At 45.1% G+C, this 14,770-nt stretch overlaps 1 protein-coding gene across 1 annotated transcript in view; it reads right to left on the bottom strand.

Annotated features, from left to right (window-relative positions):
• Nucleotides 1-466: 466 nt before the first annotated feature.
• The window catches only part of LOC103804779 (neogenin-like), a gene marked incomplete at its 5' end in the record, with an annotated part of 119,985 nt that continues 105,681 nt past the window's right edge, over nt 467-14,770 (bottom strand). The window contains 10 exon segments of the mRNA XM_009077408.1: nt 467-550; nt 2,204-2,340; nt 2,879-3,133; nt 3,831-3,989; nt 5,502-5,594; nt 6,151-6,389; nt 8,034-8,181; nt 8,977-9,045; nt 12,882-12,914; nt 13,593-13,787. Coding sequence (XP_009075656.1) covers nt 467-550; nt 2,204-2,340; nt 2,879-3,133; nt 3,831-3,989; nt 5,502-5,594; nt 6,151-6,389; nt 8,034-8,181; nt 8,977-9,045; nt 12,882-12,914; nt 13,593-13,787 — 1,412 coding nt within the window.

The following is a 14,770-nucleotide window of genomic DNA, read 5'->3' as shown; positions in this document are numbered from 1 at the left end:
AATTTTTTTTTCATTTTATAAAAAAAAGATAAAATAAAAACACAAATGAAATTGTACATAAATGCCAATGTCCAACACTGAAAAGGCAGAGCAACCACACACTGAGACAAACCTGACCAGAACAAAACTGACGGCGGCTCCGCTCGCTTGCCTTTAGTCTGGCTGCTGGGCTGCAGCCTCCAGTGTCCCTCCTGCACCTCCAGGTGGCTGCAATTCAGCTGGGCCATGACTTCACTGCAGGAGATGACACATAGGTCAGCTCTCCTGCCCAGCTGTGGCACGAATGCACCGGTTGGTTCATTGCTTCCTACATTGCTCATGTGCTGTCCCCTCTTTCTGGGTTTTTTTTTCTCTTTTTTTTTTTTCCCCTTTTTTTTTTTTCTTGTCCTCTGTACAATTCCTTGTGTTGCAAGGCTGAGTCCCAAGACTTGTGTAACGGTTTGGAGTCATGTCCTGGTGAAGGTGGTCACGCTGTAGTGATGGCATTAAGGTCCTTCATAAGTCCTTCCAGGTGGGCCATCTCTTTGGTCAGCTCATCCGGTTCGTAGCTCTGGGGAGAGGGAAAGGCTTATTCACAAGGTGCCTTTGCTCTCTTTAAAGAGAGACAGAACAGGAAATGAGGAGAAATGGCCAGTGACTCTGGTGGATTGTGACCTGACTCAGGAATGAGCAGATTTATCGGTGGTTACAGGCATTAATAACTTGAAACAACTCTATTTTAAGTGCAGCTCTTTGGGCAATTGTGATTCAGAGTTGCACTGATTAAATCCTGATCATCTGATCTGTTTTCCTTGTCTCAATCCCTGCTTCAAGATAACAAGCTGCCTTTGAACCAAAAGAGATAGCTTAGAAAAATCTCCTCAGCTTAATTGGAGGAAAAGGTCAAAGGAATCACTTCAACTAGCAGTTTTGAGGATCATTATGAGCTGTATGATCAGCTGTCCATGCATGTGAGTAGACAGACACCACAAACTGGTTAATCTCAGAACCTTTTCTGCCCAAGTCCTTCCAAGTTCTGTGCAGTGTTCAACCCTGACCCTGCTCTCACCTCCTTTGCTTCTACAGCCAAACCTTTCCCTTCATTCCAATAGCAATGAACTTCCAGTTTACCAAGCACCTGGATTGTACTAGAAAGTCATCCCTGTCCTGTGTCCAATGCATTATCTGCCAAGATCAGCAGGAGCAGTTGGAACCAAACTCCTTCCTACAGGCTCTCATATGAAAGCAGAATTTATTCAAATCATAACCTAATCCTAAAGCTCACAATTCAACTTGGAATTTAATTTTGAAAACTACTTTAACTAGTAATTTAATTTAACCAGTGTTTAGTGTGCTGACTCTGCCATGTACTCAGTTATTAATGAAGAAATTTATTAATGGCTCTATTTAAGTATTAGAAATTTGGTGATGAATAAACTAATGAGTGTAATTTTTGGTGCTGACTGAACGAAACAAATAAAGTAGGAGTGACATCTAGACAGAAGGGGAAAATGGCACCACAATCAAACTTGATACAGTTTCCAGCCCAGCACATACAGAAATAGAATCAAGAGGATGACAAAAAGAAAGGACAGTAAGGAAATGAGGGGGAAAAAAACCAATTAAAAATAAGCACTTCCTGTAGCAGTGGTACAATAGCTGACACTTGTATGACACTAAAGAGACTATGTAATACTAGAGCTACAAAAGACATATACAAATAGATATACTAAAGACACTATATGATACTAGAAACACAACAGCTACTCCACTAACTTCTTGGCGTACAAGTTGGAAAGAAAACAGTGCCAGACACCCAAACCATCCTCCCTCCTTAAAGCTGCTTCCAAAGCAGCCCAACAGTTGGCTGCACCTTTCCTTGAGAGTCAGAGCACTTTCATGTGAGAATCTACAAACATATCTGGGGTGGTGGCTCAAAGCATGTTAAGGCCAAGTGTCCCACTGCAGTGGCACTGGGAATGCTCTGCAGCAGCACAGGAAGCTGCAGGACTTTAATGGGATCCAGGCACAGCATTCCCTCTATTTACTGCCTTGTCTGGAAGGTGTTTCTCCTGGATTTTCGATAGGGGCTCAGAGGCAATGGAGTTGGTGAAAGTCTCTCCACCTTAGGAAGTCTCAGTGCAGGATTGCCACAGTGTCATACAGGGAGCTGAGCAGTTTGTGAGCACTGCCAGAGCCAGGCCTGGCAGTGGGGAGTACCTACGCTTTCTGAGTCCTCCAGCATCCGCGTGGTCTCCTGCACGTCAGGGGCACTGGGAACCACCACAGGCATGGGAGGGCGAGTCCTTCCCAGCGTCCCGATGGACGCCGTCTTCACCGAGTGAACTGGGTGGGCAGGAGCTGGAAAGCAGTGGGCACAGTTAGGCCTCAGGGAATTTGTGCTGGTGCCTACTCAGAAAACTCCTGAAAGGAGGAGAATAAGGACAGGCAGGGAACTAGCCTTAAGCTAGATGGGATATTGACAAGAAATTCTTCCCTGTGAGGGTGGTGAGGCACTGGCACAGGTTGTCCAGAGAAGCTGTGGCTGCTCCATTCCTGGGAAGGTTCCAGGCCAGTCTGGATGGGGCTTGGAGCAACCTGGGCTAGTGAAAGGTGTCCCTGCCCATGACAAGGGGTTGGAACTAAATGGTCTTTAAGGTCCCTTCCAACCCAACCCATTCTGTGATCAAAAAAGATTCTATTAGAGAAAAATCAACACTTCAGATTTTGGAGTGTTGGTTTCAAATTTTTCTCTAAGTTATTTATGTACATGAAAAAAGCCTTGAAAATGACACCAATGTTATTCCCTCCAACCTCTGATGCCCAACTCCACCCCAACCCCTTAAGAACCTCTGAAACTCTCCCTGTTTGGGCCCGTGGTGGTGGTAGTGCCCCTCACCTTGCTGGGTGAGCAGTGGTGTGCTGGGCAGGGCAGGGTCGTAGGTGGGCCCAGCCGGTGGCACTGCGGGTACCGCAAAGCTCTTGAGCGGGTGGGAGGGACGGACGTGCGCCGTGGGCAGGCTCTGGGCCGAGTCCTCCTCCTGTGTGCTGGCCAGGAAGGAGCCCGTGGTGCCCTCGGGGTCCTGGTGGTCAGTGCAGGCCGGGGCAGAGGTGGCTGGCATGGTGTCCGTGCTGGGCGTGTTCCGAACCGATTCTGCAACACACACAAACATGGGGGTTCATTTTCTCAGATGGAAACAAACCAGGCACATTTGGAAATGCCTCCTCCAAGGTCACTGTTATGAGCAAAGAAGGGAATTCACACATGAACCCTCTGTACTGCAAATAACTCCGTGTCCTGTCTTAAGGTGAACTATGGCTGTCTGAGAAATGAATGATTCCGTATCTCCAGCAACACTGGAAAATCGTGGCATGGTTTGGGTTGGAACAGTCCATAAAGATCATACTGTTCTCACCCTCTGCCATAGGCAGGGCTACTTTTCACTAGCCCAGGGTGCTCCAAGCCCCATCCAACCTGGCCTGGAACACTTCCAGGGATGGAGCAGCCACAGCTTCTCTGGGCAACCTGTGCCAGTGCCTCACCACCCTCAGAGGGAAGAATTATCACACTAAGTAGCTCAGATTTAATCTGATGTTTCAGACACCAGGGCTGAAGGCTTTAGCAGAAGGTATCTTCTAGTTTGAAGCTGTGTATTAAAACATTAAGCCTCCTTTTCCAAAGACACGATCAAGGATCAGATCCACACAAGAAAACTACCCAGGATTTTTTTTTGCACCTAAACCCTCATAGAACACCATAATGAAAACTGACCATGTTTCAGGCTGTGATTTCCACACGTTTCACTCATTGTTCCATTAAAACAAACTCCACCTGAGGCTTTATATCTCACCTGTGGAATTGGCCCTGTCTGAATGGGACATGGAAGTGCCCATGGGCCACGGGCTGCCCTGGTGATGGAGATAGCTGCGTGTTGGAGACGCGAGGCTGCCGGAGTGGAAATGGTGGTGAGGGGTGTCGAGTGAATGGATGGGATGAGCACTAATCACAGCTGTGGATGAACACAAGACAGAAAAACGCTTAACATACACACGGATGCTTGTGGACTGAAATGCACCACATCCCTCCCTTCTCCCACACAGCCACTCGACAGGGGAGCCAGTCCTCAGCATGGTACAATCCAGGAAACTCCAGAGTTCTGCTAATAACCTGCTGGTTAGCAGACCTAAATCATGGCTAACTCAACAAAATCACCTAATTACAGGCCAAAATGCAGTGCCACCAGCTCTTAATGCACATCGGGACGCATGGTTTGATTTCAAGGAAGAGAAAAGTTCAGATGAAGAATAAAGAGAATATAGATCTGTTATCCATATATAGTATACTGATAAAATGTGGTGTGTTAAAAAACCAGCCCTTTGCTTCCTAATATCCTTCCAGAATTTTAATATTCCAGTAGTCAAAGAAGAAAGGAACTAGGCACACACCAATACTGCAAATTATACTAAAATGGAACAAACTGATTTATCCTAAGTTAGGACTTTAGAGGTAAATAACTAGATCTGAATGCTTCAGTGGGTAGACCAAAAAAAAAAAAGCCATGGGAAGGTGTCTGCAGGCCCTGAGTTAAACACACAGAATGGTCCTGGTGGTGCTTGCTGAGAAAGGGCCTCACATACCAGTGTGAGCTTCCTGTGGAGCTTCTGTAAAAAGGTATCTAAAGACATTACATTAATGTTTCCACTTATTATAAAACAGAAACCTACAGCTAGAGGCCCTTAGAGCTTTTGCAAACAGGATAAAAAGTCAAAGTCACAGGAACAACCTCAAGCCCTGAGGCACCAGCAGACCTTACACATCCTCCCTGCCCCCGAGTGCCTCATGCTACCCCATCCCACCAGCTGTGTCTGTGCCTGCTTTGTTCTTCCTGGGCAAGGCAGTAGCTAACACAGAGGGGGAAGCAGACTGGCTCTTCCAGGGAACACAGCAGGACTGGCATCAAAAACGGATGTCAAAGCTGGGGTTAGTGCTGCAGGGAAAAACCACATCCTCGGCTGGATCTGTCAGCACTATCACATCAGCCTGGACATAATCACAAGGTACAACTGGAATTACTACCTCCCTGAAATATGTATCACCACTATCATCATCTCATCCTGTGTGGGAGATGTAAGTTGCTGAGTATCTTTCTAGTGAGCAACACAGAATCAGGAATGCTTTGCTCTGCTCCTTCTGAGGAGCCCTCGGCACACCTCAGCACAGGATCCTCTATGAGTTTATCTTCTCCCATGTGTGTGCAATGCTGTATCCCATTTAGGGAAAAACGCTTAGAAGAGTGCAAGGTAAGACTTATTGCACCCAAGTCTGAATGCATCATGCCCCAGAGCCTGGCCCAGGGCAGGAACTCCTCAGAATCCCCAGCTGCCATGTCAGGCACACACGTCTGACAGCAGACCAAGGCTTCAGGAGCTCAGAGCAGTGTGTGCCTGCGTGTACAGCAGGAGTGCTGCTTGTTTGGGTGCTCCCAATTCCAAGCCAGCTGGCAGGTGGGCTCTTGACTTACGCTGAGGTGGTTGAGAATCAAAAGGCATCATCATCTTGGGCCTCATCCCCCTTCTTCCTGCCAGCGTGGACATGCTATCCTCTGACTCATGCCCTGAAGGAAAAATACTGGAGGTTATTTACCACTGCACCAAGGCTTCTGTGACACCACACAAGAGGATTTCTACCCTCCTCTCTTTATTTCTGGGCTGTCCTGCTTTTAAGCAGTTCTCTGAGTCATAACTGATAAAACCAGCTCTTTCATCCTTCACTGAAAAGTGCAAAAAGGACAATTAGGGTAAGGATTATTGGGCACTGGAGAAACTCTCCAGGCTGTAAAGCAAACATGAACCTCTGGTAGTGCAGCTCTGGGCTGAAAGGATGTCAGACATTAACAGTTTAATATGAAACACTTGTTAGATCATATTCTGATTACTAATCAGTATTTACCAAGAGAAAATAATGACTTAACCCTTGGGCACTCAATTTCCTCACTAAAACATATGACCCATCCTTTTCAGAGAATCTTAGAAACCAGGCACAAACCCAATTCAGTAGGTGGAAATTAAGCAAAAAAGAGTAACTGAATAACATCTCAGTAAAGTGATTTCACCAGACACAGTGAAATGTATTCAACACCTCCTGGCCAAAGCACCTGTTGGGTCACTCACCTCTGTAGGAGTTTCGCCTTTGATGGATATTGCTGTCCATGGAATTATCAACTGGGGTGATGTCCTGGGAGTTGCGAGGGATTGGGGTATCTGTCATGATTGGATTGGGATCTGGAGACTTATCAATGGGCTTGAGCTCCAGTCTTTCATGATGGATCCAAAGGTCAGGAGGCTTGACATCTTTGGAGTTGCCTTTGTACTTGTGGGACCCATTCACAGATTTGCAGGCAGCTCGTTTCCTGGGCAGGAAAACAAAGGAGATGCTCTTAGATGTCAGCTTCACTTGTGGAAAAAGGCACATTTTCACTGAATTTCCCTCAGATCTTGCATCCAGCTGAGCAGAAGCTTCCCACTGGGCAGGAAGCTTTGAATTTTGCATATAAGCCCAGCTGACATCTCAAAGCACATTCCACAACTCTGATGCCACGAAATTTGTCTCCAGTGGTACCACACGCTGCAGCACTCTGCTAAGCCTAAGCCTTCATTAGCAAAAATTAAGTTTGCATACTTGTGGTTATTAAGAGAATATTCCAAACCTGAAGTGTATGTACACTACACTGTGCCTGTACTCTAGGGCTCACAAACAATCCCCAGCAAGAGCTGGAAAAGGAGGGTGCAAACAGCCAATTATCCCACCAGGATGGTTAACACTGAGGATTAATGACAAGAACATTGATTTCATCACTGCTCGGGTTAGACACATCCAACTGAGGAGGTTTTCATCACTGCTCAATAGCAGCAGCAAACTGTGGTGAGGCAGACATGGCATGGTGGAGTTCTGGAAAAGGAAAATGCAGAGTTCCAGCACTGCCCTCCACGTGTGCTCCTCACTCTGCACCCTGGCAGTGCTGGGGGAGGGTGTCCCTTTGGGAGCACAGTCCTAGAAATGGCTGAGATGGACGAAATGTCAGTGAGCAGAGCCTCATGTGGAGGTGACCCACAGCCAGCTGTGCTCCACCTCCTGCTTTAACTGCAGCTGAACAAGGGACAGAGCAGCAGGTTATTCCCTGTGTGTTCCCAGGTTATTGCCATATGCAAGAGAAGTGGCATTTAGAAACTGACATTTCACAGGGTTATTTCTGCTCTTTGAAAGTAAAATGCACCTCCTGGGCCAGGGCCCATCATTGCTGCCCTCTCCCAAGCACCTTCCCCAGCTGCATCACTCCTGCATCCCTGCTCACCCTCCTGAAGCACTTGCATTTCTGCAGGATGGTTCAGCTTCAGCAAAGCAAGTGGAGATTATCTTCCAAGCACGAAGGCTTTGAATCACTTTCTTAAAAATCTGGTTTGCATAACAGCATCTTATCAAGCTCAGAACACAGCTTTCAGCTCTCATCCTTCAAAGACTATGCAGAAGAACCTTCAGGAGCCTATAAATGGGAGCACTGCTGCTGTGGGTAGGCTCTTAATTCTCTCTAAGTGAGGGAAGAATTCAGATACACACCTATATTTTGGAGCATTTTCCTAAGGAGTCCAGCACCAGACTCAGATTCCACTCCAGTCATCTATCTAAAAACTGGATATTATCATGCACAGCTTGAACACAGCTCCACACAGCAAAGGACATGCTAAGAAGAGGAGTGAGAAGCTGCCTGAGCTGTTGAGCTGTCCCAGCTCTGAACAGAGCTATATGCTCCAGTTTGGAAACTATTCTAAACAACAATTTCTCCTGAGAGAGGGACAAGTGCAGGTATAGATGAAAGCATTGTCCCAGCTTGCCTGTGGACTCCTGGTGGTTTGCAACTCTGGAACACCGATTGGGAAAAACAGATCATCATCTACAGCCCACAGCAGTTACAAGTAAAGCATCACAAAGAAAAGATTAGATAATAGAAATAAGTGAGAAAAATAGAGCAGGGCAAACTGCCAGCCAGACATCTCACTTCTTCTGGTGGGAAGTTGTCCTCCGGGTGCAGAAGACGGCGACAATCACCACGATCACGATGGTGATCACTCCTGCAGACACTATAATGATCAGGAGCATGTTGCTGTCCAAGGAAGAAGTAGGACTTCCATGGGGACTGTTACTGCCTGTAAGAGTTTGAGAGGGGAGAAAGGGGTTATTTATTACATAGCCAAAGCAAGCAGTGCCCATCAGAGACCCCTGGAATCACCCAGATGAGCAGGATGAGAAGGTCTGGCTGCCTGGATCCCATGGGAAGTGCTTGCTTATTGTTTTGTCATTTGCCAACTCTGTTTCTGTTCAGTTGTTAACCTGTAAGATCACTTATAGATCCATTTTCAGCTAAGTCTATTCAAACTTATATTCAGCCTACTCAAATAATTAGCATTAAAAAATTCAATCGTCAGTCTAAGAAGAGTTAATGTGGGACCTTACTACAACTGCTGCACTACAGTGTGCACCCCGTGGGGCCACCAACCACTGGACTGGGAGCAGTTGCCTGCAGTGGTCACTGTGCTCTGGCAGAAACATCTCCTCACACTACTGAGCATTACCTCAGGGCAAGGCATCCCCAATACCCAGTGCTAATCAGGAGGAGGAGGAAGATGAGTTTCTTCCTTCCTGATATGTTCTTACTGAACTAATTTTTGCACTTGTGCACTGTAGCAGTTGTTTAAACTGGGAACAAGTTCTGCTTCTCAAGACTGCAGATCTGGGAATGCATGCCATGGTATTTTCGCCAGACACCCCACGCAGCAGCAGCAGCAACACCATGGCAGGAGGATGGTACGAGCTACTGAGTGGGAACGACCATCACCATAAGGAGAAAAAGTTGTGGGACAGATGCCAGCAGTATTTTCCTGGTGAAACATCAAATTGAAATGAAACACGTGGAAAGGGAAAAGCTTTGTTCCAACACTAACCTCCAAGAGGTGGTTTGTAGTCTGGTCCTAAGTCCACTGGGCGACTTCCCTTCCCTGCAGATCCCGAGGCTGAAAAGGTGGGATATGTTGGAATTTTATACATGCACTTCAGCATTTCTAAGTTCTCTTTCAGAACTTCTCTGAACCACTGTGACCAGGCTTTTCCCCTCCTTCTCTCTACCTACAACATGGCCTGGCTTTGAGCAGCACGTGTTGCTCCAAGAAGGGAACCACTTCCCCAGAAGAACTGTGCAATACTTTCCTGAGCTATTATTAAGCTTAGGAGCCTCTAGTAATATTCATTTTAAAAACACACAGGCACATATTGAGGCAAATGGCTTTGCCACACTTGTACTGACAGTTAATCATCTTGAAACAGTAATTATCCAGGTTTCTTTTCCTAACACCTAATTACAGCAAGTGTGGGAGACTGGAAATAAGTGGAGGATCCAAAGCACAATAAATGTAGTATTAAGGCCCTGCCTAGGCATAAAAACTTGCTTTCAACTCCTCCCTATTCTCTTCTGTTCACCACAAGTGACAACAAAATATCACAAAAATGGTTTCGGTGAAACTTGAGCAAAGCAATTAATTCATTACAAAGCTTCACGTTTATAGGCTGAAAACAGTTGCAAACAGATCTGTACCTCAATGTAAATCCCTAAGCCTTGGCTACTGCTCTGGGCTCCTGGTGCTGAACACAAGAGCTGACCTCCCAGGGGTGGTGTGTCCTCTCTTACTCCAGCAGGTACTGCCCCTTGCACAGTTCAGCTCTGCTTTGCATCCCTGGCTGCTGCAGCAAGATGCACAGAGCCACGAGTTCACTTTAATGCTAAGACCTCTCCTGAGTTAGCAGAAAGCTTCCTGCAGGTAAAGACATCCAGCCCTGGGGCTCTCACTCTGTGTTTTCATTAAAATGCACTAATGCAAAAATTAATGAGAAAAACTCCTGCAGCAGGGGAAGCTTTCTGCAAGGTGCAGAAAGCAACACTCCCCTGGTTACAGGAATCCAGAATATTTTGTGCATTTTCACACTGTTCTACAACCCCCCCCACCCCTACCCAATCAGGAAATTTGGCAGTTTCACAATCAGGAGGATTTTCTTCATTAAAAATCCTCTCTAATCGAGAAGTACTAAGTGTTAAAGGATGTGTAACAAATGGAAATGGTGAACTTCAAGTCAAAGCCTGCAAATTAGTCACTGAAATAAAGACAAATGGCAAAACCAGCCCAAGGCAGCAGCAGAAATACTGATCAAACCTGGGCAGGGTAATACAGAGCAATGTTCTGTGTACACAGGGAGGAGCTGCAGTCTATAATGATGGAAAAGACATATTGCAGGACCAATGTGTAATGAAAAAGACACATTGCACCTGCCAGGCTGTAGAGGACACTGTATCCACTGTTATCTTTCTGAAGCACTGGACTAATAATCCTGCAGCAGCAATGAAATAATTTAACAGCATCTTAAACAGCTTGTGTTTAATATATTTGTGTCTGTATGACCACATAACCTGCCCTGAAAAGATGGGGAAAAACCCTGAATTAACTCTCTGAATCCCTGGAGTTGCTGCATCTTCTAGCCAGAGAAGCTGTGGGAGAAGGGGGGAGTAAAAACAACCAGCAGTATTTTCAAAGGACAATTAGACATCCTGAGCATTTTTGGTACAGCAGCTGAAGCCTTAACATAGGTGAGATCATGGAAAAGGGGATGGAGAGAAGCTGGTACATACTTTATGCCCATCCTTCTGTTTTATGGGAAACAGGTATTTTCAGAACACTAAATGTCAGACTATAAATGTGGTTGGTAGCAGAAGTATGCAGAGATATGATAATATATATAGAATATACTGCACTTAGGCTTCCCAAAATCATTTTACAGAGTGCTGTACAATGCTGCATTACAACAGCATCACAGAAAGGCAACGGGGCACCTATTAACAAGATTAACAACAAATGAACTGATAAGAATTAGAAGTGCAGAACCATTATTCATGAGGAATATTTCCAATGAGTTCTGCAAAGACCTGTGCTTGGCCAAGTGCAGTTCGATATCCTTAATAACACTAGGAAAGAGAATGAAAATAATTGCCCCTGAGGGTGGCAGGTGACATAAATCACCAGGGAGATAAGAGGCAGACAATGCACAATGTCACCTGTGCAGTCCCCAGAGCTCGTGGCCTCCCAGGGACACCCTGAGGAACTGAGACATCCAACCAAGAGTCTCCTCAGTATCTAATTCCTAAAACCACAGATCAGCAGTTTAAACCTTCAGATTCCAGGGAGTCCAACTCTTATGCAGTGTAACATATTTTAAGGGACAGTTTAAGACAGCATTTACTTGGAATTGGTTTTTATTCAGCTCGTGAATCTCCACGTTAGCCACTAGGTACCTGTAGCTAGACAATATATTTTAACTTTGTGTGACTTTACTTGAATTAAGGACCTTAATCTTTGCTTTTGTACTAAGCCAGTGCATCTCCTTGAAGCCTGACAGCAACAGTCACTAAATTCTCCTGACACAAGCTCTGTGCTACAGAAGCGTGTGGAAAAACAGCATTGTGTGCTTAGCACAGAAGAAAAATGTTAAAGCAGGGGAGAGGAAAAACCAGACAGAACCATCAAGGCCACAGAATCAATCCCCCACTGCAGTTTGTGTCCTTCCCAGTCCTGAATAACTTTCTGGCTCTTTCCTGAAAGTCCCAGTTTGGCAGTTCAGGGATGCTCTCACAGAGCAGCTCTTCAGCTCATCTGCATTTTCTCTGCTTTCTCCTTTAAGCTACTGCCATGGTTTATAACCTCTGAGTGTTCTCATAGGAGTTCTGAAACAAAACTCTCTTGGCTTTTACGATTTATAATATAATGTGATAAAAATTAATCAAATGTTACTTCAGGATGGTAACGATGGATGGAAGGTTTAGTTCTCTGCTGAAATGGGGTTAGAAAGTGCAGAATAGAAAACATCAACTTTCACATAAAACCTTTTAACCTTCCCCAATCCCTTCTGCTGAAATTGAGGACAGATGATGAGAGGGTAAGCCCAAAGCTCAGCTAAGCATCTCCAGGCCATGTGGTCAGATATGATTTTACTCCCTGCCTGGTATCAGCATTATTGGGTACACAGAGGTAAAAGCATATTTAATAAATTACTTCTAAGTAACAAGTTGAAGAGCCAAGTCACAAACTAGCTCCCTCTCAGCCCCTTCAGGATCTCTTTAATTGCATGTCTAAGCTGCTTGCCAATGGCCTTTTAAACTCATCCCTTTGGACTAATTCTCCCCCTTTTTATGGGGCTTGTAGGTTATTTGGAAGAAAGCAAAAATAGCCCTGGGATATTCACCTTATAATTCGATGTAGGAAACTCAAAGCTCCCATTTTTCAAGCTAACATTTTAAAACCTTAAGGCTTTTAGGAGCTAATGCTGTGCTCCTCAGGAGAGCCTGGACTCTAAATGAGCTGACAGGCAGAATCACTCCTGCACAAAGCTTTCCAGAGCAGGCATCCCTGCCTTTATTATGAAAATAATCATGGGTGGAGAGCTCACAAACAGCCCTGGTGCTAATTAGAATCGGTTTGATCTTCCATCTCCACGTCCTGAGGCCTTGCAGCACAGGCTGTCTGGGGCACCACTGAATCAAACCCATTCTGACAGGAGGATTCAGCTCTGGCACAACCCATGTGGCCCTTCATGTGACATCTGACTACAGAGATCACTTTGCATTCCTAACACCCAGGCCACAAATAGGACTTCCAGTTCTTGAACTAATACAAGCACAACAGGAACTTGCTCCTTTCCAGTCAGAGCAGCAGACACTTGTTTCATTTAGAAAATGTAACAGCACATGGACAGCAAGAAAAAAATGGGTGAAGGATGGAGTGAAGAGAAAGAGTGGCTGTTAATTTACCTTGGTCATTGGGCATTTTATCTGAGGACTCAGCTAGTGGGCCAAGCACAGGGAGGAAAAAACAAGAGAGAGATCACAAGGCTTGAAGGCATGAGACAGAATTTCAAGTTTCACATAGCATAGCAGACTGGCTACAGCTCTCACTTCTGACCACTAAGACTCATGTGGAAAAAGTACTATACTTGCCCAGAGAAGCTGTGGCTGTCCCAGCCCTGGCAGTGTTCAAGGCCAGGTTGGACAGGGGTGGAACAAGAACTTTAAGGTCTCTCCCAACCAAATTCTATATGATTCTATGATAATAAACTCACAACTTTTTATTATTCCCCTCTGAGTACTTTTTCCTAAGCTATCAGAAATTTGTACTACTTACTAGTTGCTCATCACCATCAGTTCTTGATTTAGGAGCCTGTTGGGTCACACAGGTTCCTCCTGCACCATCCCAGTGAAGAGATGTGACACATAGGATCAAGAATCTGAGAGCAGCTAAACCTGAGATGACCCAAGTGCCCACCAGACACTGTGAAACAGCACAGTTACCCCAACAGCTGAGCACCATCTGCATGTGGATTAATTACATGCAAGAACAAGCCAACAGAAAATTCCCTTCTAGCCTAACTCCAGCCATCCTCCCTGTTCCAGTCCAGTTACAGACTGCATGCTGCTGGGTCTCACCCTTGTGGTGGAGCCATTGGGATGCAGGTGACAGTTTACCTTTGGGGGTTCTGAACTGCACTGCCTCAGACATGGGCCCCATTCCCTTGGAGTTTCGGGCCTGGATCTTGAAATAGTAGGGTGTGTCCAGGGTGAGCTCCTGGATCTGGTGGGTCAGTCTGTTTCCCACCACAGGCTCGATCACCCAGTCGTGTATCTCTGCGTTCACGTCTGTGCTGTAGTAGATGATGTAACCTGTGCAAAGGGAAAAGCAGAACTTCATCCATAAAAACAGGAGAGTCACAGGATCTCACAGGACATGTTCTATTGATGTTTGCCCAGTGAAATGAGTAAAGACTTACTTTTGCACAGACTAAGAATGCATTCAAATATATCCACCCATCCCATCTTCCATTTCAAACTGTTCACAAGTATATGTTAAGAGGAAAAAAGTCATTTGAAACATCATTATTTTTTACCACTGTTCATTGCACATGGAGAAATTGCTCATTTCCATCTCTTTACCCATTCGTAGACCAAATAACGTAAATAAGATAGAGTTGTTATTATCAAAACATCCTCAAAGTATTAATATTGTATGATTTAAATACAGTTGAAACAGCAAAACATTCTCATGCACAGCTACAGAACAGGTGTGCAGGAGTTGATCATTGTTTTATTGTTTTCCAGCACATTAACAAAGATGGCAAAGATCTGAAGAGAACTGAAGCTGTCTTGCACATCCCAGAAAAAGAGGTATGGGAAGAGTTTATGTTCTGTTGCAATTACCAATGAGTATGAAGTAAAAGCTTTCTAACTTTTTTTACGTAAGAAACACAGAGCATCAGCACAAACTCCTGAACCTACAGATATGAGTATAGATATGAACACACAGGTGACAGTTAAAAGCACTACAGATAGTATAGTGGCACGAGTACCAAGGTAACTTATGACTGTCCTAATTAGTCAGGAACTCTTGTTAGCGTAGAAAACACATAATCACGGAATGATTCTATGGGTGCTTTTATTGAAGAGCTCTGGGAGTCGGGGTACAGACCCAAATCTGACTCCGACATGGTTCTGAGATGGATACATTTTTATACTCTTCTCTTACATAACCATGGTATAGTCATATGTTAATCATTACTTTGCTATTGTTCTATTGATTTCATCCAAGCATGATTCGAGTTCTCTTTCATCCTTGTTATGCTTCACCCAAGCATGAGTTTCAGTCCCCC

This window comes from Acanthisitta chloris, unplaced genomic scaffold, assembly GCF_000695815.1.
Source record: "Acanthisitta chloris isolate BGI_N310 unplaced genomic scaffold, ASM69581v1 scaffold8406, whole genome shotgun sequence".
Lineage (NCBI taxonomy): Eukaryota > Metazoa > Chordata > Aves > Passeriformes > Acanthisittidae > Acanthisitta > Acanthisitta chloris.
This window is presented reverse-complemented; position numbering and strand designations above follow the sequence as displayed.